The sequence below is a fragment of the Elephantulus edwardii genome, unplaced genomic scaffold, assembly GCF_000299155.1.
Source record: "Elephantulus edwardii isolate Elephantulus edwardi_28Jun2011 unplaced genomic scaffold, EleEdw1.0 scaffold00004, whole genome shotgun sequence".
Lineage (NCBI taxonomy): Eukaryota > Metazoa > Chordata > Mammalia > Macroscelidea > Macroscelididae > Elephantulus > Elephantulus edwardii.
In genome coordinates, this window is record NW_006399754.1 from 5,510,493 (window position 1) to 5,533,766 (window position 23,274).

The following is a 23,274-nucleotide window of genomic DNA, read 5'->3' on the forward strand; positions in this document are numbered from 1 at the left end:
CGCGCCGCCTCCAGCCCTGGAGCGCTTCCCGGCGAGCGCGGCGGGGGCAGCTTCCCGTCCACTCCCTCCTGCGGAAAGAATACGCGGATTGTGTGTGCTGATGAGACCCAAGCTTTGTTTGCAGGCAGTGGAGTAGTGTGACGACAGATGCCTTTGGCGTTGTTGCAGAACCCCGAATTACTCTGGGTACCGAGCATAACAACCCTGGCTGGCCAGCTCCGCCTTTTTGTTGCCGAGGGTCGTGGCTGTAAAGTCCCCAGTGGCCCGAAGTTGGCTGTCCCGATGGGTTTATAAAAGCTGCCCTTGGGGAAGAAAGAGGGCAAGGGATTTCTTTGAAAAAGTTATCAGTGTCTTCCCTTTGAAACACTTTGCTCAAGGCTCTCGTTTCTAATTACTTTAGAAAAGAGTTTTGAGCGATTCTGTGGGAAAATGTCATAGGTCATGCCTTGTTTTCCCATAAGCCGGGCAGTCTCCTCCCTTGCGATTTGCAGCCTCTGAAAACCTGCTGGGCGGCCAGCTGTGGCAATGAGTGTTTGAGTTTTTATTTTCTCCTTAGTAATTCGGGATCAGCCTTTAGGATATGCATTTGCAAATTCAGAGAAGAAAAATTAACTATAGGAAAATATTTTTGGTACCAGCAGCCAGGAAATTGAAAGACAAATTGCATTGGTAAAGTACTTATGTGCAGTGATGTCAGTCTGGAGAGTAAGGTGCGCCTGATCCAGGCCATAGTCTTTGCAATGACTTGCTATCCATCACGAAGCTGGACAGTGACTAGGGATGATAGAGGAAGAGTTGATGCCTTTGAGCTGTGGTGCTGGAGAAGAGTGTTGAATGTACTATGGACTGCTAAGAGAACGAACAGGTTCGTCCCAGAGAGGCTAAGACCAGGATGCTCCTTGGAAGCAAGGATTCTGAAGCTTCATTTGACATACTTTAAACATGTTGCGAGGAGAGACCAGTGCTTGGAGGGGCGTATCATACTTGGGTGGGTGAAGAGACAACGCGAGAGATGAAGAGCCTCTATGAGATGGATTGATTCCTTGACTAGGGTCATGGGAGTAGGTGTGTCAGAGATAATAAGATGTGCACAGGACAGAGCCGAATTTAGGGCTCTTGTACATGGGGTCGCTATGAATCAGAAGCACTTGCCTGCACATAACAGCAATAAATATTTTTGTGGAGAGTTGTGGAAGCTACAAAACATCACCTTGTTCTGAATGAGATGTAGAAGCGGAAATTTGAAAACTGATGGTAACTTGGAGCTCATAGTTGTACTTTCTAAATGTTTTCAGTCACCACTTCTTCCTAGCAGTTTTGTGAATGACAGTTCCCTTTATTTTTAATTATTAAATTTTATTAGTCTTAATGAACATTTACAGAGATTTTGGGTTTTCATTCATTCATTGGTGCACTATTTTCTCTACCCTCCTCCCCAGTTCGTTCTTTTTTTTTACCCCCTTGAAAGTCTGTTTTAATTGTCCAATTGCCACAGTGCTTGTCAAAGCCAGTTCTGATTCATCTCCTTTGTCAGTGTGTCCTTTGCCATTCCCTATCACTCCTCCCTGAGAGAGACTTCACCCTGTTTCTTAAGGAAAAGGGGATGGCGTATTCTCTTAGCTACTTCCTGCTGAAAAGGGATGCTGTAGGTTTCAGGGTGAAGATGACAGTTCCCCTTTTTGTGTGTGTTTCTTGACTTCTGGTTGATGAAACACTTCAGGCAGCCCCTTTCTCCCACTGTCCCGCCTAACTCATTGGGAGTTACACTGAAAACCCAAAGGCCACGCCTCTGGCAGTTCGAATCCACCAGTGGCTCCTGGGATGAAAGATGGACAGTCACTTCTATGTTGTTTACAGCTTTGGAAAACCCACTGGAGGGCCAGCTGGGTGTCAGTGTTTTTCATTGTCCATTGTGATGGAGGGCAAGGGTTACATGCTGTGAAAAGGCACGTTGCTACCATGGGCTGTGGGGTTTCTGATCTTCCTTTGACTGTTTGAGGACAGGCAATGGATGACAGGCAATGGGAGTTTTGTGTTGCTGCCATTTTTCAGTGAAAGCCTATACCTACATTTCCTTGGACTCAATATTCCCGTTAGCCGCTTTCAGTGGGCCCTGACTGACCCATGTTAAGTGGGATCTTCCTGCCATGATTCACACCCGCTGCCATTTGACTCCAACTCATTCTCATAATGACCCTCTGTCTAGTTTTGAGTCTGTCAGGTTGTTTTTCTTCCTGACCTTGTTTTTAACTGCGGTTTTAGTGGGAGTTCAGGGAAAGAGCCTGCCCTTCGCTTTTAAAGAGCAGTTGGTGGATTTGAACCAAATGGCATTTTGATGAGCAGTCAGAAATCTTGTGCATGGTGCGTTGGAAGTCGTTGTTAGGATCCATAGGGCTTTGCTGTTGTTAAAGTAAATCACCAGGCCTTTCTTCCTAGCGTTAGTCTGGAAGCTCAGCTGACATCCATCCCTAACTAGCGGTGACTGCATGTCAAGTATAGTGGCTGGAAATTGAACTGCGTCTCTCCCACTGCGGCCTCAGTACCTTGATTAGCTTGGGTTTGCTATGCTTTATTTGAGTTAAAAGCTAATTTTTCCTCCCTCTAACCAAATTTCTGGGGTCCTTTGCATTGTGTGTTACTGTTCTTTCTGCCCTTCAAAAGTGGGTGGGCGGCTCTGACCCTTAGAGTAAGGGTAAGTAAGGGTGGAGCCCGCGCCAGGCTGTAGCTTAAAATCCTGTAGCCTTTAATTGTTTTTGGTAAAACATTTTTCTAGGTCATGTAACCCTGGTGTGTCCACTTGCCGTACAGAGGTAACTCGTGGTTGCTGTGAAGCTGAACACTGTGACACTGATGAGTCAAATGTGATAATGGTTACCCATGGTGGACAGCTTGGAAGCAGAAGTGGCATCTACTTCCAAAATAGCTTGCCTCTGGAAACCATATGAACCTGGAGAAAGGATGAACGTTATACAGGTGTCCAGGTCTTTTGATCGCAGGATCGCTATGAGTTGCCTACGACTCAACGACAGTTAGCAACAACAACCAAGTTTACTTGGTTAAAGCCTTTGGGATGGCTTTAAATGGGCAGCTTAGTCCCCTGCCTGGTGTTTTGATTAAGTCTCGCCCTGAGAACTAAGTACCTTCAGACTCCACTCGAGACATTCCCTGCTCAGGCACCTGGAATCCATGCTTTTTCAGAACACCGCACAAAGTGTGTAACTGCAGGGGTACAAATGAGGAACAATGGACACCATTCTACTTGTGATATGTTTAAAACAGTATAAAATCAGAACTCAGTATAGGCATATACTGAGTGAATACGTTCTAGTTGTTCCTGTACAGTTTTTACTTTATTTTAGTGGAGAATGGGTGTACGATCAGAGATTTGGGAGGGAAAAAGTCCTGGAGCAAACTTAGTTTTTGAGATGCTTTAGTTTGGTCAGGAATTGTTAAGGTCTGAAAGAAAACTGGAGTCAAGTGCATTTCAAAACTGTAACAGAAAGTTCAACCTCTTTGGTGGTCAGTTGGAACAACACATGGCTTCATCTCCATTGGGTTTCACAGGCTGCAGGTGACAGGGGTACACTACCCATTTTTCTCCTGGACGGTCACTGGGGGGCTCCAGCCATCAGAGAGTTTCCTCTTTTGGGTTAACAGCCCAGCTCCCAGTGGACCAGGCCACCGGGGCTCCCTGAGATTGTAGAGTGTTTTATTACAGTGACTTAGGTCTTCAGCTCCTTGGTCCCTAACATGACTCAAGGTCAGACAGATACATGGAGGAGAGTGGTGTCCTAACTCCCTGCATCTGCTGCGAGGCTCCCAGATCTGGTGTGGTGCTGCAGACTCTCAGATAGAGTCTGTGAGCCTCCACGACAGGTCAGTCATTGTTCTCAAAAAGCCTTCACTGACGGGCTACTTAGCCTGCTTCCATAACTGCATCCCAGCCTCCTCCCTAGGGAAGGGCACTGCTGTCTGCTGGACTCTAGGAGAGTCCAGCTGATCTAGCAGAGAAACGGTGTGCTACTTACCCTTGTTGCACAACTCTTTTTTTAAAATTGGTATTTAAAAAAAAAAATTGGTATTTAAAGCATGTACTATGAGCTCTAGAGGGAGCTGGTGGCACAGGCTACAGTGGATTGCACGGCCAGCCCAAAGGCCTGTGGTGGTTTGCATCCGTCAGCAGCTCCTTGGGCCAAAGGTGAGCAGTCTCCCGTGTGAACGTACAACCTCGGCAACCCACCTGAGAGTCCTTTATGAGTCAGTTTCAATTTGACAGCAATACATTTTATTGTGTGCCCAAATGAGTCCCAGGGTGCCTTAAATGGTTAAGTACTTAACTGCTAGCCTAAAGATTGGGGTTCAAGCCCACTCAGAGGCTGCTTTGAAGAAAGGATGGATGATCTACTTACGAAAGAATCAGTCACTGAAAAGTAGTGGCCCACAGTTCCACTGTGACCCACGCGGGGTCACCAGGAGTTGGAGTTGACACCATGACTGCTGATGTCGGGTATTTTTTGTTTGTTTGTAAAGGCAGAAGCTTGACATGGATTTTCAGACATGTGAGGTGGTGGTTTAGTGAATGAAAGAATCACACTTAGAGATCCACTGTTGGTTAACAACAATAACTTTAAAATACAGCAGTCACTAGTGATAGCCCTTTATATGGAATTGGCAGCGTCAGGATGGATGACGAAGAGATTGAGATTGTTCACAGCTTCAGTTTGCTCGGCTCCACAGTCAACACTCTTGGCACCAGCAGTCAGGAAATCAAAAAGTGTATCGCAATGGGAAAGTCTGCTGTTAGGGACCTCTCTAAGGTACTCAGGAGCAACAGTGTCTCTCTGGAAACTAAGGTGTGCCTGATACAGGCCATGATGTTTGCAATCGCTTGTTATGCCTTAGAGAGTTGGACAATGACTAGGGAGGACAGAAGGAGAGTGGATGCTTTTGAGCTGTGGTGCTGGAGAAGGGTACTGAATGTACCCTGGACTGCCAGGAAGGAAAACAAACAGATTTATCTTGGAGAGGATTAAACCAAGCTACTCCTTGGAGGCAAGGATTCTGGGGCTTCGTCTGACATACTTTGGACATGTTGCCAGGAGGGACGGGTCCTTGGAGAGGGACATCATGCTTGGGAGGGTTGAGGGACAACGCAGGAGGGGAAGACCCTCTATGAGGTGGATTGATTCGGTGACTGGGGTAATCGGGATGGGTGTGTCAGAGGCGGTGCGTTTGGCGCAGGACAGAGCAGGGTTGGCACAGGACAGAGCAGGGTTTAGGGCTCTTGTGCATAGGGTCGCTATGAGTCGGAAACGACTCGACGGCACATAACAACAACAACAACAGTTCTCCTGAAGATGAGGTAATGCAAATGTTCATTGTATCCTTGAGAAATTGGTGACTTGGCCAAGACCACATGACCCCTAATTGGTGGAAATGTGAGTAAATGTGGGTTTGATTTTTTTATGTGGCACCATTTTCTTATGCCCGTAATGACTGTTTAATGAGTGTTCTCATACACAGTTGACAGGCTGTTTCAACTAATTTCAATTAATGGGATCTTCTGTCTTAAAAAAAAACCCAAAAACTACTGCAGCCAAGACAGCCCTGTTAGGGGTCATTGAGTTGAGTTCTACTCACAGCGACCCTGTGAACAAAAGGTCTGAGCCCTGTTCTTTCCTGTGCTATCCTCACACTTTCTGACACACAAGAGCCCATTGCAGCAGTCACTGTGTCAGTCCACCTGGTTGACCCTGTAGGACAGAATAAAACTGCACTGTAGGACTTGCAAGGGGAGCTCTTGTGGCCCAGTGGTAAGAAGCTGCACTGGAATTCCAAAGGCACATAGTTCAAATCCACCGGCTGCGCTATGGAAGGAAGGGTGGTCTCCCCTCATACAATTTACTGCCTCTGAAAACCCACTGGAGGTCAGCTATGGGTAACTTCTGGCTTGACAGCAACAGCACCAGAGGGCTTTCAAGGCTGTAAATCTTTATAGAAGCACACTACACTTTTATCCCATATTGCTGCTAGGTTGTTGTTAGGTGCTGTCGAGTCATGTACGACTCATAGCAACCCTATGAACAACGGATCTGAACCTTGCCCTCTCCTGTAGTGTCCTCACACTTCTGACACACTAGAGCCCATTGCATTAGCCATTGTATCCGTCCATTTGGTTGAGGGTCAGTGGTGAGAATTTTTGTTTTCTTGCTGATGAGAGCCAATCCATAGTGAAGGCTGTCTTTGATCTTCTGCAGTAAGTACTTCAAATCCTCCTCACTGTCAGGAAGCAAAGTTATGTCATTTGCATAGTGCAGGTTATTGAAGAGACTTCCTCTGATCTTGACGCTACATTCTTCTTCATAGAGTCCAGCTTCTTGAATAATTTGCTCAGCAGACAGATTGAATATGTATGAAGAAAGAATACTACCTTGAGAGAAAATTGGTACAGCACTTGTCTGTCACTTTGCTGTACTTAGATAACCTGTGGGTTGTTGTGATGCTGAAAGCTATGCCTCTGGTGTGTCAAATGCCACAGGGTTACCCAGGGTGGACAGGTTTTACGAGAGCAGATTAAGATAGATTAGGAAGCAGGATTGGTCATCCATTTATTAAATAGCAGGCCTCTGAAAGAAGAGTAGAGGAACACGGACAGTTTTAGTATTAGAAGTATTGCTTCTGTAGCCTCAGCTAATTTGAAAATACAGTTGACTTTTGAACAACACAGGTTTGAACTGTGGACTCATTGATAGATGAATTCTTTCCCCTGTTGCTGTTGTGAGTATTCATAAACCACAAAGCGGTCATTTGACCAGAACCAGAACATACTGCTGATTTAAAGTCAGGAAATATGTGGATCAGGCTTGGATCCTCTTCCCATACCTATTCAGTCTGTATGTTGAGCAAATAATTTGAGAATCTGGCCTATATGCAGAACAGTCCGATTATATAAAGATCAGGATTGGAGGATACTCATCAGCAACCTACGTCATGAAGAGGGCATAACTTTTCTTGCAGAAAGTGAGGAGGACTTGAATCGCTTACTAAAGATCAAAGATGAATATACATCCAGCTAGTCGTAATTCCGTTTTTTTAAAATTAACAAAATTTTACAGAAAGTTGGATTTTCATTGATTCATTGTTGTACATTTTCCTCCTTATCCTCCCCTAGTTCATGTTAAGAAAATTCATTCATTGTTGCATAATTTCCTCCCTCCTGCCCCAACCCCTCCCCCAGTCCACCTTGCAGTGCGCTTCTTACTCTGGACTGTTGTCATACAAATAATGTCTAATCATATGTTCCCTTTAAACAGCACTTATTTGTGTCTGTTCCAATGCAGTGTTCATTATTTACCCCCTTTTTTTGTTAATTTCCCCCAACCCCCATGTAAGTCCTGTTTTATTTATTTATTTTATTTTTATTATTTTGTGTGTGTCTGTGTGTACCGTCAAATCGGATCTGTCTGGTACAGGAGGAGATGACCCCTCCCTCTCCGGCAGAGCGCCTGGTGGATTTGAACCACATATCTCTGGTGTTGCCGTGCAGCTTTTTGCCACTAGGCCAGAGCTTCCCTGTCAGTCCTGTTTTATGAAAGTGGTGTTATGCAATATTTGTGCTTTTATGACTGAGATATTTCACTCAGCATAATATCCTCCTGGGTCACCCATGTTGTATAACAGTTAGTTGTAAAATTATACATTTTTATTGTAAGTGACTATTGAAAACAATTTTTTAACTACAAAAAAGAAAACCCAACAAAGACTAAAGCTTTTAGCATTAATTACATTTCAAGATCAAGAAAACAGAAATGCTGACAACTGGATGGATCAATAGACAACATCATGATCACTTACTTCCCTAGAGTTAAAACCGACTCATGGATGTTCCTCCGTTGGCTTTCTGAGGTTGTTCTCTGGGAAGGACATTACCCATTTTTCTCCCTCAGAGTCACTTGTGGATTTGAATCACCAGAAAGATGCACCCTTTGTGTTAGCAACACAACTCTGCGTGGACTGCATCACCAGAGCTCTATAACACGGTCAGTGGAGAAAGATTGAAGTTGTCAGTGATTTCATTTTACTTGGATCCATAATCAACACCGAATGAAGCAGCAGTTAGGGCCTCAAAAGGTGTGTTGTAGCAGACAGTCTGCTGCCAAGGACCAACCTCCTTAAAGAGCAAAAGGGCAAGGATATCACCTGACTCAAGCTATGATCATTTACATTGCTTCATATGCAGGTGAAAGTTGGACAGTGAATTAAGAAAACTGAAAAAGCATCTATCCCTTTGAATCGTGGTGCTGGCGAACAGTGTTGAATATGGATTGGCAGAAGAACAAATTGTGTTGGAAGAGAGAGGCAATACAGTGAAAGTTTGTCTCATGTAATTCGGGCATGATGTTAGGAGACGCTCTTCTTTGATAAAATATGTCACGTTGGGAAGAGTAGAAGGTCAGAAAAAGAGAGGAAGATCTCAGGCAGATGAAGTGAGAGCGTGGCTTCAACAGTAGCCTTGGACATGGCGGAGATCATGGGGTTGGTGCGAGAGAGGGTGGCTAATGTGTCACAGGTGACTAATGGTACCTAACAACCATGATTTTTGAGCTCAGATATTTGGAATGACTGCTTAAAACTCTGCTTGCCATCTCCACATGAACATCCCAGCAAAGGATGAGAGACAGACGTGTTCACCAGGAGATGATTAGCATCAGATGACATTCTAAGTGAACACTTTGCAAACACAACATGTGAATTTACAGCAGCAGCTAAAAGGGAGAAAATCATCTGAGCCCAAGTGGGGCCACACAGTTCAAACCTGTTATTCAAGAATCAATGTAAACGCTATGCAGATTTTCACCTACACTGATGGCAGAATCTCGTGGTCAAGGGTAAACTATTGGGATGATGTGAAGTAGTGAGTTAGCATTACATACCAGAAGGTTTAGAAAATATTTATTCTCTAAAAGGGAGCTCTGGTGGCGTAGTCTGTTGTTAGCTGCGCTGCTAACCCCAAGTGGCACCATCTCTGGAAGTTCAAATCCACCTGCTGCTCCATGGGAGAAAGATGAGCAGTTTCCTCCTGTGCAATTATAGCTTCTGGAAAAGCCCTGAAGGGTTGCTTAGCTGTGAGTCAGTTCAAACTCAACGGCAGTGAGTTAATTTTCTATCCACTCACTGGTTTGTTTTTAAGAATTCATGCTTAGGAAATAATTGAGATGCTTAAAAATATAAGAATGCTCATCTCAACGTTATTTCCAGTTGGAATGTCTGTGATACTGAAACCAAACCCACTCTGGGGAGCCTCCATCACTTTTCCGAGACTGTGAACTTCAGTGAGAGCAAACTCTTGTCTTTTTCCCACAGAGCTGCTAGTGGATTCGAACCACTGATCTCTCTGGTAGCAGCCTAACATGTAACTCACTCTGACCTAGTTTACCAAACATGATGTCCATATCCAGGAACTGGACCCTCATAATATCCCCGAAGTATGTAAATCCTTGCTTCTAAGGAGTGCTCTGGCCCTACTACTTAAGGCAGATTTGGCATTCCTTGAGAGATTCATTACTTTTTGCCAACACCATAATTCAAAGACATCAGTACTTCGTTATTCTTCATTCATTGTCCAGCTTTCATGTATATATGAAGGTACTGAAAATAAGATTAATATGTTGTTGTTGTTATGTGCTGTCGAGTCGCTTGCAAGTCTTAGCAAAACTATTTACAGGAGCCCTAAACCCTGCTCTGTCCTGTGCCAACCTCATTGTTTCTGACACACCGGCTCCGACTACACTAGTCACTGAATTGATCCATCTCATAGAGAGTCTTCCTCTCCTGTGCTGCCCCTCCACTCTCCCAAACATGATGTCCCTCTGCAAGGACCAGTCCCTCCTTGCAACATGCTCAAAGTATGTGAGACGAAGCTTTAGAATCCTTGGCTCCAAGGAGAAGTCCAGCTTAACCCTCTCCAGGACAAACCTGTTTGTTTTCCTGGCAGTCCATGGTATATTCAACACTCTTCTCCAGCACCACAGCTCAAAGGCATCAATTCTCTTTTTATCATCCCTAGTCACTGTCTAGCTCTCCAATGCATAGCTCGCAACTGTGAAGACTATAGCCTGGATCAGGCACACCTTAGTCTACAGCCTCATGTCATTGCTCTTTAGTACTCTGGAGAGGTCCCTGACAATATATAGTGGCTGAAAATCAGAGAAGTTTATGGTTGTATATATTTACCAACATAATCAGGAAAATGTTAAACTATTTCTGAGTGTATTATGATAAATAAATACTGCATAGCATTGATTATTTCTAAGAAATAAGTATTAAGTAAAGTACTTATAAACAGAAACACGTAAAATGGTTATGTAGTGATTACTCAAGAAATTGTAACTCAAAGCTTGCAGGAACTTAAGCCTTTTATTTTTTTTTTTTACCTAGGGACAGTGACTTCAGTGTTCATGGATGCAGTATTCATGGTGACATTATGGAACATAAAATGACTGTGTAGTACTAGTGAACGAGAGTGTGTGTGTGAAGAGAGAGAAAATGAATACTTGAATGAGTAATTAATTTGAAATGTTTCTTAAGCTGAGTTCCCTAGAGAAGTAAAACCAATAAAGTTTATGTATATATAAAGGGTGAAAAGAGCATGAATGCTTGAATGAATATATATAAATAATTTGAAAGATGTCTTAGGCTGGCTGTTTTAGAGAAATAAATCCAATGGAGCTTATATACAGACAGAGAGAACAGGTTGATGTGTCTTGAGGAAATGGCTCCCATGCCTGTAGAGGCAAGTTCCAAGTCTAAAAGACTGAACACGTAGTTAATGCAGGTCACAACCCTGGAGGAGACTTCCCCTTAATCAGATCAATGTCAAGCAGATCATGTCTTTACAGAAGTTTCTAATCCAGCCTCATTGACATCTCAGAGGTTAAAATTTACAACGTGTAGGATAGTTACATTATACTGAAAATCATGTCCATGTTGACACACGGTACTTATTAAGCATCACAGAAGGGTATGTCCCAAGATACTAGAGTCAACAGGGATTAGTATGATAATAGGGAACTCTTGTGGCCTAGTGCCAAGAAGCTGCTCAGCAATTCCGAAGGCATGAGGTTCAAGGCCACCAGCTGTTCTGCAGGAGGATAGGCAGTTTCCTCCCATGTGATTAACTGCCCTTGAAAACCCACCAGAGGGTCAGCTGTGGGTCGGTCTGACTCCATGGTACACAACAGCAATATGATAGTAGGGAGCTCTGGTGGCCTAGTGGTAAGGAGCTGTGCTGACAACTGGAAGGCATGCAGTTCAAATCCACCAGTTGCTCCAAGGGAGAAAGATGGGGAGTTTCTTCCCATGCGATTAATGGCCTCTGAAAACCTGCTGGAGGATCAGCTGTGGGTCGGTTCTGACTCATTTGCACACAACAACAATATGATTATGAGTCTTCTTTATTTTTCAGACTTTTGAAAAAGTATTTTCCGGGTTTTCAGTAATGAACACATAACCAGAGAAAGTATTGCATAAACAAAAACAGGGTAAGAGCTTGTTCAGAGTGTTTGCATTAGATCAGCGTTTATGTAGTTTGAATGATGCCAGTTTTGAGTGGTAGAAGCAAACTGGCCTTAACTTGTCTGTCAGGTTTAGATCATAATCCACTGGAAGACCTGAGGGGAAGGATTACACAATCCCTTCACTCACAACAGCAGCATCTTGCATTTGGACTTTGTTAATTGACTTAGCAATGGTGCGTACTCTGGCGTGAACATTAAATTCACATCCTTATGCTTGGATTTTGGTAAAAGAAAATGCAGAGTTTCTTAATCAGAACTGTGATTTTGTCATATAGTATCACGTATTGTGTTAATAAGACTTTTGCTTTCAGAAAAGGATAATCATAACTCATTGGCATGAAAGAGATTTTAAAAATACACCTTAAACACAATTATTTTGTTTTGCATGAATAAGAAGAACCTGAACATTTGGAGCCAAACTGCGCCAAGTGCCAGGAGTACATAGTGTTCTGATTGAGAGCAAAACATGGAACTTATAAGGTCTTTTTGTTGAGATGTTGAAGCACTTTGGTAGAATTATCTCTCATAGAGAATATTTAAACTTGATAGTTTAGCAGCTGATCTCTTATTGTTAAAGTTTATTAATCACATTGTTAGTTAGTGTAGGTTTTTAAAACATTAGGGATATAACCATCACTCATTCATTGTCTTCAAGTTTGAATCAACTCATAGCTGACCCTGAATTTCAGGGCTGTAAACTGTATGGAGGAGATTGCCCGTCTTTGTCCTACGGAGCTGCTGCTGGTTTTGAACTGCCTGAGAGGCATCTTCACCTTTGATTAGCAGCCCAACTCCCTACAGACTGCCACTATAGCGTGTGTTTTTTTAATTAATTTAATTTTAATGAACATTTACAGGGATTTTGGATTTCCATTCATTCATTATTGCACTTTTCTCCCTGCACACCCCTCCACCACAGCTTCTTCTGTGCCATAACTTTACAAAACCACAAACCCACAGACATAAAGTTGATTCTGGCACGTGGTGGCCTTGTGGGGCAGAGCGGAACTGTCCCATGGAGTTTCCAACCACGTCCATCCTTACAGAAGGGGAGTACCTGGTGGGTGTGGACCACCCGTCATTTCAGTTAGCAGCCACACTCTAGAACCACTGCACCACATCTTCAACCACTTCATTTTAACCAGATTAGGTGTAGAATGCCAGCATAAGCTAACGAGAAGATAGAGGATAGCACCTCAAATGAAAATTACCAAGGAATTAGGAACAGAAGCTGCAGAGAGACAAGGACCTTCCCTAAAGGCAAGACAGATTGTGGACCATTGGAAGATCCCCCAGGAGCAGAACTTTAAAAGACTGAAAACCTTTTCTTCGAGCTGGCATCCACAATTTGAACTTCTGACCTTTCATGAGGAAAGACTTTCTGTTTGTTAAAGCCACCCACTTGTGGTATTTCTATTACAGCAACACTGGATAACTGAGATGGGCTGTTTCTTTGTTTATTTTTGACAGTGTCTTATGTATTATGGAGACCAGCTCCGTGTTTGTGATGTGAATCGCATCTATCTTTTCAGTCTTCCTTATCTTGCCAGTCTGTCTTTTGTCTTTGGTGTCTTGTTTTTGTTTTAATGAACATCTTGAATGTGCCTGTGTGTAGTTCAGTTTATCAGTCATTTTTTGAAAGGCCTTCTACTCTGAACTTATTTTAAACATCTTCTGTTTTTCCTAGTGTTTTAATAAGCTTTAAAAAAGTATGTTAAATATTGCATCCATAGACCTGGTTTGGTGCAGAGTGGTAGATACTAGTTCTTGCTGGTTACTGATTCATAATGATCCCGTGAGAACTGTACTCGTGGGGTATTCACAGTGGGCTCTTTCAGAAGCAGATTGCCAGCGCTGTCTTTGGAGGCACCCCTGAGTGAGTTCAAATCACCTATAGGTAGTTATTTTCATGAAAATACAGTATATGTTCGTATGTGTGTGTGTGTATATGTATACACACACACACACACACATCCCATGTATTACTTGGAATGTTTATATGTGATTATATTACATTATATGTTGTTGTGTACTGTTAAGTTGGAACCAACTCTTAGCTGATCCTCCTGTGTGTTTTCAGAGGCAGTAAATTGTGTAAGAAAAGATTGTCTTTCTCCTTCAAAGCAGCTCGTGGATTTGAACCACGGACCTTTGGGTTGGCCATGCAACTCCTCACCACTAAGCCACCAGTGTTCACTATTTCATTATATATGAAGTGATTTTTTTCTAACTTTGTCTTTGAATTCTGATAGTCCATAAAGCTATACGTCAGTCTTTTTAGCTTCTACATGAGTTCCCTGTTAACAATCTATAATAATTTACAATGGTCACCCTGTTATTACACATGTGGTTTATTTACAACTTGTCCCTGAATCTGTCAAAACTGTATGTATAGTTTATACTTGTAAAGAGCGTTGTGCTCTCTCTCATTTGTGATAATCTTAAGTCTAAAATGTTAATTTGTCTGAGAAGTTAGTATTTTTTAGAACACTATTATCATAGAGGTCACAGGAACATCTGGACAGCTTTGAGGAACCTGTTACTAATGCTTTGTTATGATCTTATCTTTCTAGATCAAATTTGATGCTGGGACCCTTCTTCTTAGTACACATCGACTGATTTGGAGAGATCAGAGGAATCATGTAAGCCAAGTCTTTGCGTCTGTTCTTGGTTTTAAATTACTGATGTGTTCCCCCTCCCCTTTATAGCATAACTGTAAATTGATGTAGTAAGTGTGTTTTCAGATTGTGAAGAGTGTATATTTCATATGACCTTTCCCAGTAGAGAGCAGGGAGAGGCGTTAGGGTGTCGTGTAACATAGGTGGATGGCATGCTGGTGGAAGATGTAGGGTGTTGTCCCTCATTTGGGGACAAGCACATGTCTTCAGTAAGGTCATTATGACTTTGTTTTGTAATCACAAGTCAAACCTACTCTATATCTCAATATTCCACTTGTAACAAGAATAATTCTTCCATTATTTATGTTGTTGTTGTTAATATGCCGTCAAGTTGCCTGCAACTCATAGCAACCCTGTGTACAGTAGTTCTAAACTCTGCCCTATCCTGAGCCAGTCTTGCTATCTCCAATACACCTGCCCCCTTTACCCCAGTTACTGAGTCAAGACCATTCAGTTTATAGGGTCACTGTAAGTTGGAATCAACTTGACAGCAGTAGGTTTAGGTTTTTGATTATATCATACTCTGGTGAATACTCAAAACCCAAGGATTTTGGACAAGCCTTATGAATCTTGTTTTCTATCAATTTCCTCCTAGGAATGCTGCATGGCCATTCCTCTTTCTCAAATTGTGTTCATTGAAGAGCAGGCAGCTGGAATTGGGAAGAGGTAGGTCTGCTGATTATAATCTGTGCCAACTAAAAGATGTTTCTAGGCAAGCCATCATCTTTCACTTAAGCTGCGCTATTGCTGTGCTGTTGTATTGCTCTTACCGGTCAAGTCAGAACTGATGCCATAGCCAACCTTCAGCCAGGTTTTTTTCTGAGTCAGTAAATCACATGAAAAGAGATTGCCCATTCTTCTTCCATAGAACAGCTGGTGGATTTGAACCATGCACCTTTGGTGTGGCTGCGCAGCTTCTTACCACTAGAGCACCAGGAGCTCCCTTTTAGCATCTGTAGGCTCAGCATTCTTTGGAGACCTCGTGTGTCTTGGCATCAGTCTTCTGAATTGAGGAGGTTCACCACTCAGGTCCAAGGACACAGCCATTCTGAGATCCTTCTCTGCTCACTTCTCTCTCCTTTTATTTCTCATGAGACAAAGATGACGCAAGGCACGCTGCAGGGCAGCTCCTCTTACATTGGCTTAGGACTGGGATCTCATTAAGGGTTTGTATCTGAGTTTAATCCCCTTACTGCTGATTGGCTGGCCACATTACTTCATGGGGATGATTAATCATTATGTATCTGCTTTTAATTCGGCCTTGTTGCTTTACTTAATGATTTATTTCAAACAGTCCTATGCTTCTCTTGCAGAGTTTATGCATCTCTCTTAATGATGTCCACCATAAAGAAGCAAACGAAGTAGTCTTATGTGACTTCTTTACACCAAGAATGTTCAAAACATATGGTTTTAATTTTACACTGATATTTGGGCACACATAGGGGCCTACACAAAGAAAGTTAAAATTGAGTAATGGCATATCTATAATGTAATCATAAAAAAGTGTGCTCTTAGTTGTATCCAATTTTTTTTTTATTTTTTAAAATTTTATTATTTTGTGTGTGTGTGTACCATCAAATCAGATCTGACTGGTATAGGAGGAGATTGCCCCGCCTTCTCCAGCAGAGCATCTGGTGGATTCGAACCACATACCTCGGGGATTGCAGTGCAGCTTCTTGCCACTAGGCTACCAGGGCTCTCTTGTATCCAAAATATTTTTACTTCATGAGTTGTTTTGGTTTGATTTATGATGAACATGTTGGGGAATAGGGTGAGGGAGGTAGGAAAACAGATTTATAAAGCCAAACAAATAAAGTAGTATTTTTCAAAGTATAGAAGTTAACGGGGCTCATAAAGGGAATGATAGTTTGTGTTCCTAAAGTAAAAACAATTTTGGGAATTGTTTTTATTCATGGATATCTTTTTAGATCGTGCTGCTAATTGAATGACATTTTCCAACAAATGACACTTAGAATGTTGGTTTTGGATGGAGTTTTAGTGAAATGTCAGCTGGCCAGTTTTAGATAAATAAATTTTGACATTTTGTTTTCAAATGAGTCAGATAGTATTCTTTGGCAGAAATGATAAGCCCCCCTTGGAACCTCTAGGAATTTACTCTGTGGATGGAAACCCCTAATTATCATACTATGCTGAGAATGTATTTTGAACTTATATTCTAAAACCAGGCACATAACAACAACCTATTCTAAAACCATAGTATATTTGATAGAGCTAATAATTGAAATATTTTTTATTTATAGTGAGTTTAAATAGAAATCTTTAAGAAGTTGAAAATTATTAAAATTTTAAAAAAGATGGTTTTGAGACGCTCTAGTGGCCTAGTTGTGCTGCTTACCCAAAAAGACTACTTCTTGCTGGAGGTTCGAATCCACCAGCTGCTACACAGAAGAAAGATGGGCAGTCTCCTGTGTGATTAACAGGTCAGCTGTGGTTCAGTCCTGACTCGGTTGTTCTCAGCAACATCACCAACCCGTGTTGTTTATAGCCTCACAAACCCAGAGGGTCAGCTATGACCTGCTTCCAACCTGATGGCTGTAAAATTGAGCTTGAGTTTTATATGAATTTTGAAAATGACCTGAAATACATTAAAATTTATAAAAAGAGAATGAATATTTTTTTTAAAAAGGCAATTAAATGTATTGTATTTGGTCTTTGTTTAGTGCCAAAATAGTGGTACATCTCCATCCAGCACCTGCTAATAAGGAACCTGGTCCCTTCCAGAGCAGTAAGAATTCTTACATCAAACTCTCCTTCAAAGAACATGGTCAGATTGAGGTGAGTTTCTGCTGCAGTAAAATTGAACTAGAAGATTGTACGTGTGCGTTTGTGGTGTTGTCGCTTCTTAATATAGTGGAATCATATAATATGCTGGGTTTCGCCATATTATCCCAAGAGAATTGTTACACTGTGTCTTAGCTTCGAGGAACAAAAATGAATAGACATCGGTATAGAAGCTCTGATGGCCTAGTGGTAAGAAGCTGCACTGCAGTCCCAAAGGCATGTGGTTCAAATCCACCAGCTGCTTTGCTGGAGAAGTATGGGCAGTCTCCTCTTGGGTGATTAACTGACTCTGAAAACCCACCAGAGTGTCACCTGTGGAGCAGTTTTTGACTCCATGATATACAACAATTTATGTATAATATATGAGGTAAAAGACACCACTTCTATGCTAATTTTTTCTTTAATGTTTGAAGATTTTTAAGACGTAAGTGTTCTTAAGTGTGTTTCTTGTTGTTTTTGTTAAGTGCCGTCGAGTTGTAGAGGACTAACAGCGACGCTATGAGCGAAAGACCTGAATGCTTGTACAGCTTTCATCCTTTTTCCACGTTCATAGTTTTTGGAGGCAAGCTGTTTCAGAAGTGGATTCCATTCCTGCTTCCAAGCTTGTTTTAATCAGGGAGCTCCAACAAACACTGTCCACCCTGGGTGACCATTATCTCATTTGACACATCAATGTCAGTGTTCAGCTTCACAGCAACCACGAGTTACCTCTATACAGCAAATGCACAACCAGTGCTGTATGACTTAGAAGAATGTTTCACCAAAAACAATTAAAACCAGGTCTGAGGGCCGCAGATTAAAATCTCCCACTTTTGACTAGTTAGCATCACTTTCTATTCACTAGATCAACCGATCTCTCTCTATGTTGGTGTTGTTAAATGCCGTCGAGTCGAAGTATGTTTATCTTTTCATAAATTTCACAAATTATTTTTGCTTTTTTTTCTCTGTAGCTCCTTGCCCAGTATTCCTCACACAGGAGCACTGAGCAAATAGAAGTCATTCTTGAATTCTGAAATCATTCCTGAACTGGAGGGAAATAGGTTTGGATTTCCGTGAGTGTAGGCAGGTTTGAGCCTTTATATCAGACTCCCAATTTTAAGTAAACAAACTGTTCTTGACTTCCTTCCTCCTGGAATGAATAAACTATACCATGTTTATTCCACTATAGAATGAAAACAATCCACACAGGCAGAATTGTTTAAGATCAGTCTGTTTAGTTCATTGTCACTTAGCCTATTTGTTTAGCTCACTTTAAATGGAAGGCCGGCTTCTTCCTTTTTTTTTCTCTCTCCTGCGTGCTGAGTGTAAGCCAAGAAAAGAACTTCCTCGGATTCCTTTTGTTGTGTCTGAGAATCCTAGACTTGCTTCATCTGACTGAACATAGACCTTTGAACTAAAGAAATGTAATGATTTATGTGAGGATGCCACATCCTGACTCATTTCATGTGAATGTGTATGCATAACAGTTTTACAGACGCTTGTCAGAGGAAATGACACAGAGAAGATGGGAGAATATGCCCGTTTCCCAGTCATTCCAAGCAAATAGAGGACCCCAGGTATTTTTTTTTATTACTGCTTGTTCATACTGTATTTTCAACTCCATGCTTTCTTTTACATTTTCATTAAGATAAAAAGACTCTGCACATCCAAAAACTTCTCCAACAGGGTAAAAAGGGAAGCCACAGACTGGGAAAAAGTATTTGGGAATGACATGTCAGATAAGGGACTTATATCTAGAATTTATAAAATACTTGAGCACCACAACAAGATAAAGGTAAATAATCCAATAGAAAAATGGGCACAGGATATGAACAGACACTTCACCAAAGAAGACATTCAGATGGCCAGCAAGCTCATGAAATGTTCGAAATCCCTAGCTCTCAGAGAGATGCAAATCAAAACAACTATGAGATATCATCTCACCCCAGTCAGAATAGCAGAATTTAACAGAACAGCAAGCAACAAATGCTGGCAAGGTTGTGGAGAAACTGGAACCCTTATTCACTGTTGGTGGGAGTGTAAAATGGTGCAACCACTGTGGAAGGCGGTGTGGCGCTTTCTCAAAAAGTTGCAAATAGAGATACCATTTGACCCAGCAATTCCACTACTGGGAATATACCCCAAGAGACCATAACTGACATCCAAGCAGATAGAGGCACACCCATGTTTATCAGGGCTTTGTTCACAATAGCAAGGAGTTGGAAACAACCCAGGTGCCCATCAACAAACGAATGGATAGAGAAGCTGTGGTCTACTCACACAATGGAATACTATGCTGCATTGAAAAACAAGGAACTCATGCAATATTATTCAAAATGGGTGAGCCTGGAGGGCATTATGCTGATTGAAATATCTTAGTCACAAAAGGACAAATACTGCATGGTGCCACTGCTGTAGAATGAGGCTGTCATCGGGTTGGGGGTAAGACTGAGAAAAACTGGATAAATTGTATATTCTGCATTGAAACAGATGAGGGAGACAATAATTTAAAAATGATGTATGGTAGGGTATTATGGTTATCACAAGAGTCCACAATTAAGGTTGCATAGTGGAATGTACTTGGGGCGGTGGGGGGGACTGTGTACCAGGGACGGAGTTTTTCTTTTACTTTTCAAAGAGAGGAGTGAACTAGTGGAGGGGGGGCAGTGCGCTGGGCTGGGCGGGGAGAGAAGTGCAGCAATGAATGAATGGAAATCCAACACCTCTGTAAATGTACATTAAAATTATTAAAATAAAATAATTAAAAAAAGACTTTGGTTATAGAATTTGCTAGAAATAAAATAAAATAATATCCTAGCTGGAGATTTCTTTTCCAGCATCTAACTTAGTTCTCTAGGCAATTGGTGGTAAACATAAATGGTTCCTTATCAGAATAGAAGATTCTGATAGAAAATTACACTAATTGTGTTCTTCATAATTAAAGTAGCATCTTAAGGAACAGAGCCTGTCTCTGGACAATGATTTTTAGGTCTTAATTAATTATGAGCAGGAGTGCACATGTGCAAATGAACATGTATATTGTCAAATACCAAATTTTAAATGCTAGATTTTACCCATTTGGGACCCTATTAAAAATCTGGTAAGTGATAGCTTGCTAAGTAGCAACAATTAATAGACATCTAATTTATATCTAAAATAAGAGATGTGCTACTTATTGTATGTTAATTTTTTTTTCTTTAATGGCTTAAAGACCATTCTGTAAGAAATGTTTTGAAAGGAAGTCAGATGTAATTGTGTGCTGTTTTTCTTTGTTTTCTGTAGGTCCTTTCCCACCATTGAAAACCCACTGTGGTGGACTACAAAGGATTTTGTTTCCTTTTTTTTTTAACTTTCTGCTTTTATTTTTCAGCCAGGAAGAATAAGGGCTGTAGGAATTGTAGGCATTGAAAGGAAACTAGAAGAAAAAAGAAAAGAAACTGACAAAAATATTTCTGAGGTAACTCTTAACACAAGTCCTGGTCCACCATCTTTGTGGCCAGTGTGTTTGTTCTTTTTGATGTAGCTGTGACTGATATCATTCTGTAATTCAGAATAGATTTAATTAGCCTGAAGGTGCATGGTCTCCAGCTCCATTTTATCATTCTCTTCTACCTTAATTTAATCACAGTCTTTTCTACAAAGCTTTTTTTAAAAGAAAAATAAGGCAAAGTTGTTTTCTGTAGTGGCAGAAAAAAAACATTGTATGTGAATTTCAGGTGTACATGGAATTTATTCAGAAAAGACTCCGTGAGTTCAAAATCCTCTACATAATTATTTGGAAATTTTGGCTCTAAATAAGGTGATTTTTAAAAAAAAAAACCAAAACCAAAAAATCCCGCTACTCTTTGATTATTAACACTGGTCAGATACCATAGAATTTTATACTGATGATCATTTGGGAACCAGACAAAAGAGACAATATGAATGGCCCAGCCTACCACTTCTACTCTGAGAACAATCCTGAGTACAGATAGACTTTACAATGTTTCTGAAGTTTGATCATATATGAGAAAACGGAAATTGAGGGAAAAGAAATATAGTTAAGAAAGCCTCTTATGAGTTGGGTCCTAAGCATATCATTGGGTTTTCCATGTTTAAATGAAAATAGTTTGACATTTTTATAAAATGATGTTATGGAGTAATTCTTCAGCTTGTGATAATAGTTTGTAAGTAAAATTTCATTGATGAGTGCAGTTCAGAGACGTTGAAAAAAATCTGTATCAACCAAATAAATTGCAAGTAATTATTATGAGCATACTATTTTAGAGTAAAGACAGTGCTTTGAGGAACCTCAAAGTCATTTCACTTATTAAGTGCATGGTCCAGGTTTTACTGATTACACTCAGGCTATACTTGTACATGGCACTCAGCCCTGGGTGTTTCCCATAAATTAGCTGCAGAGTCCAGAGACATCAGATTTATGTTTGATCTCTGGGAAAACTCTTCATGTTAATTTATATTTAATCAATTAGGTAAAAGCACAAAGTTAGTTTCAAAGCACTGTAAAAAGTATGTGCATATATATTTTGAATTACATATTGTTAAATTTATATACCATATGTACCTAAAGTTTACTACAGTCTTAAATGTTACATGTCTTTCTTTTTCTTTGTAGTTTTATACCCCAAGCATACAACTTTAAACATAATAGTTTAAATTTACCCTTTTAAAAAAAAAATGTGGGAGTGAAGAGAGCCTATCAGCTCCTTTCACCCTCCAGCCTCAATACCTCTCCCACCCTCAGCTTCACTCAGAAATCTCTCCTTTTTAGGACTTTTTAATATGTCTTGTAAGTTTTGTGTTTCAGGTTTGTTTTAACATATAGATTCTTTTCTTTTTTTTTTTTTGTTTTTCTTAAAAATTATCTTCTGAATAGCCCAGAGCATTTGAGCCCAGAAAGTGCTCCTGGGTTAGGTTTTCCTGATTCCAGTTGCACCTGGAATCTTTTGCCTCCTTATTTCCAAGAGCTGCAATTAACAAAATCCTCCCGTGTGGAAAACTTTAAAAAACAGAAATTTGTTGTCTCACAGTTTTGGAAAGTAAAAGTCCAAATTAAAGTACTGGCTATTTATATTTCTTTAGAAGACTGTCAGAGAGAAACTATTCCATTATCTGTCCTGACTTCTGCATTCAGTCTTCACATGGTGTCTTCACCATGCCCGTGTCTCTGTATTTTTGGTAGAAGACTCCATCCAGATGGGATTAAGACTCTCCCACAACAATAGGGCCTCGTGTAAACGTCACCAACAGCATCATCAGAGAGAGATCCTTCTCCCAGACAGTGTCACGTTCACAAGGGGTATTCTGGGGGTATAAAATTCAATTGTAACACGCAGCGCTCTGTATTTCCTACAAATTGGAAGCTCGAAGCAAAGGCTTCATCAGGTTTATGTTTAATCAACCCTTTGCAGCAGGAACTAGAGGGGGTTTTTTTAGTGGACAAGTTTTATTTTTTAAATTTAACACACACCTGATGAGCTCAAACTGACTTTTCATACGCTTCTTATGCAGTGAGTTGAAACCTCGCCTATATTTAATAAGGAACTCTGGTGGTGTAGTGGCTAAGAGCTAACCTGTCTGCTCCCAGAAGGTCTGAGTCAAACAAACCAGCCACTCTGCAGAGAATGGATGCAGGGTTGCCTTCCATCGTGATTAACAAATTTGGAAATCCTTCTGGCAGTTCTGGGCAGGGCTGTAAAACTCACCTCTTAGCCTTACCTTGGAACCTTTTGGTCATTTTGGATGCCTGAAGCTTGTTCTCGAGTACATTTTTGAGAACGTGCTCAAGGGAAGAATTATTCTGGAGCTCTGACATTGACAGGTTTGTGTTTCTTTACATGAAACTCAGTTTTTGCTGCATTTAGAATCCTTGACCAAATCTTTCCCGCCACCCCTCACTGCCTCTTTGGCATCAGGTGGTCCTCTTAGAGGGTGCTGATCCCATTTTCCCCTCAGACTTTATGTTTTTATTTAGGTTCCCAAAGGATTCCCCCCCACACACACGCTTTTTTTTTTCTTTAAAGGTCAATAATTTTAGCAGAATGTGTTTGTAAGTTATTCTGGGTGTTATTCTTAGGTACATACTGTCCGTCTTCAATACATTGTTTTTAAAAGGATTTTTAAAAAATTTAGGGGAATTTTTCTGTATTATAATTTTCAATAATTCCTTTGGTTTTCATTTTCTTACTAGCTGTATTTTGCAGCTTTGCCTGTCTTTTCTATTTGTGACTGCCTTGAAA

The 23,274-nt window shown here is 41.0% G+C and overlaps 1 protein-coding gene across 2 annotated transcripts in view; it reads left to right on the top strand.

Moving 5' to 3' along the window:
- VPS36 (vacuolar protein sorting 36 homolog (S. cerevisiae)) overlaps positions 1-23,274 on the top strand; it is a 35,134-nt gene that overhangs the window by 577 nt on the left and 11,283 nt on the right. For both annotated transcript variants that reach the window (XM_006879522.1, XM_006879523.1), the window contains exons 2-6: positions 14,150-14,218; positions 14,850-14,920; positions 16,936-17,050; positions 18,523-18,612; positions 20,406-20,492. In XM_006879522.1, the coding sequence (XP_006879584.1) occupies positions 14,150-14,218; positions 14,850-14,920; positions 16,936-17,050; positions 18,523-18,612; positions 20,406-20,492 (432 nt within the window). The remainder of the gene's footprint in view (positions 1-14,149; positions 14,219-14,849; positions 14,921-16,935; positions 17,051-18,522; positions 18,613-20,405; positions 20,493-23,274) is intronic.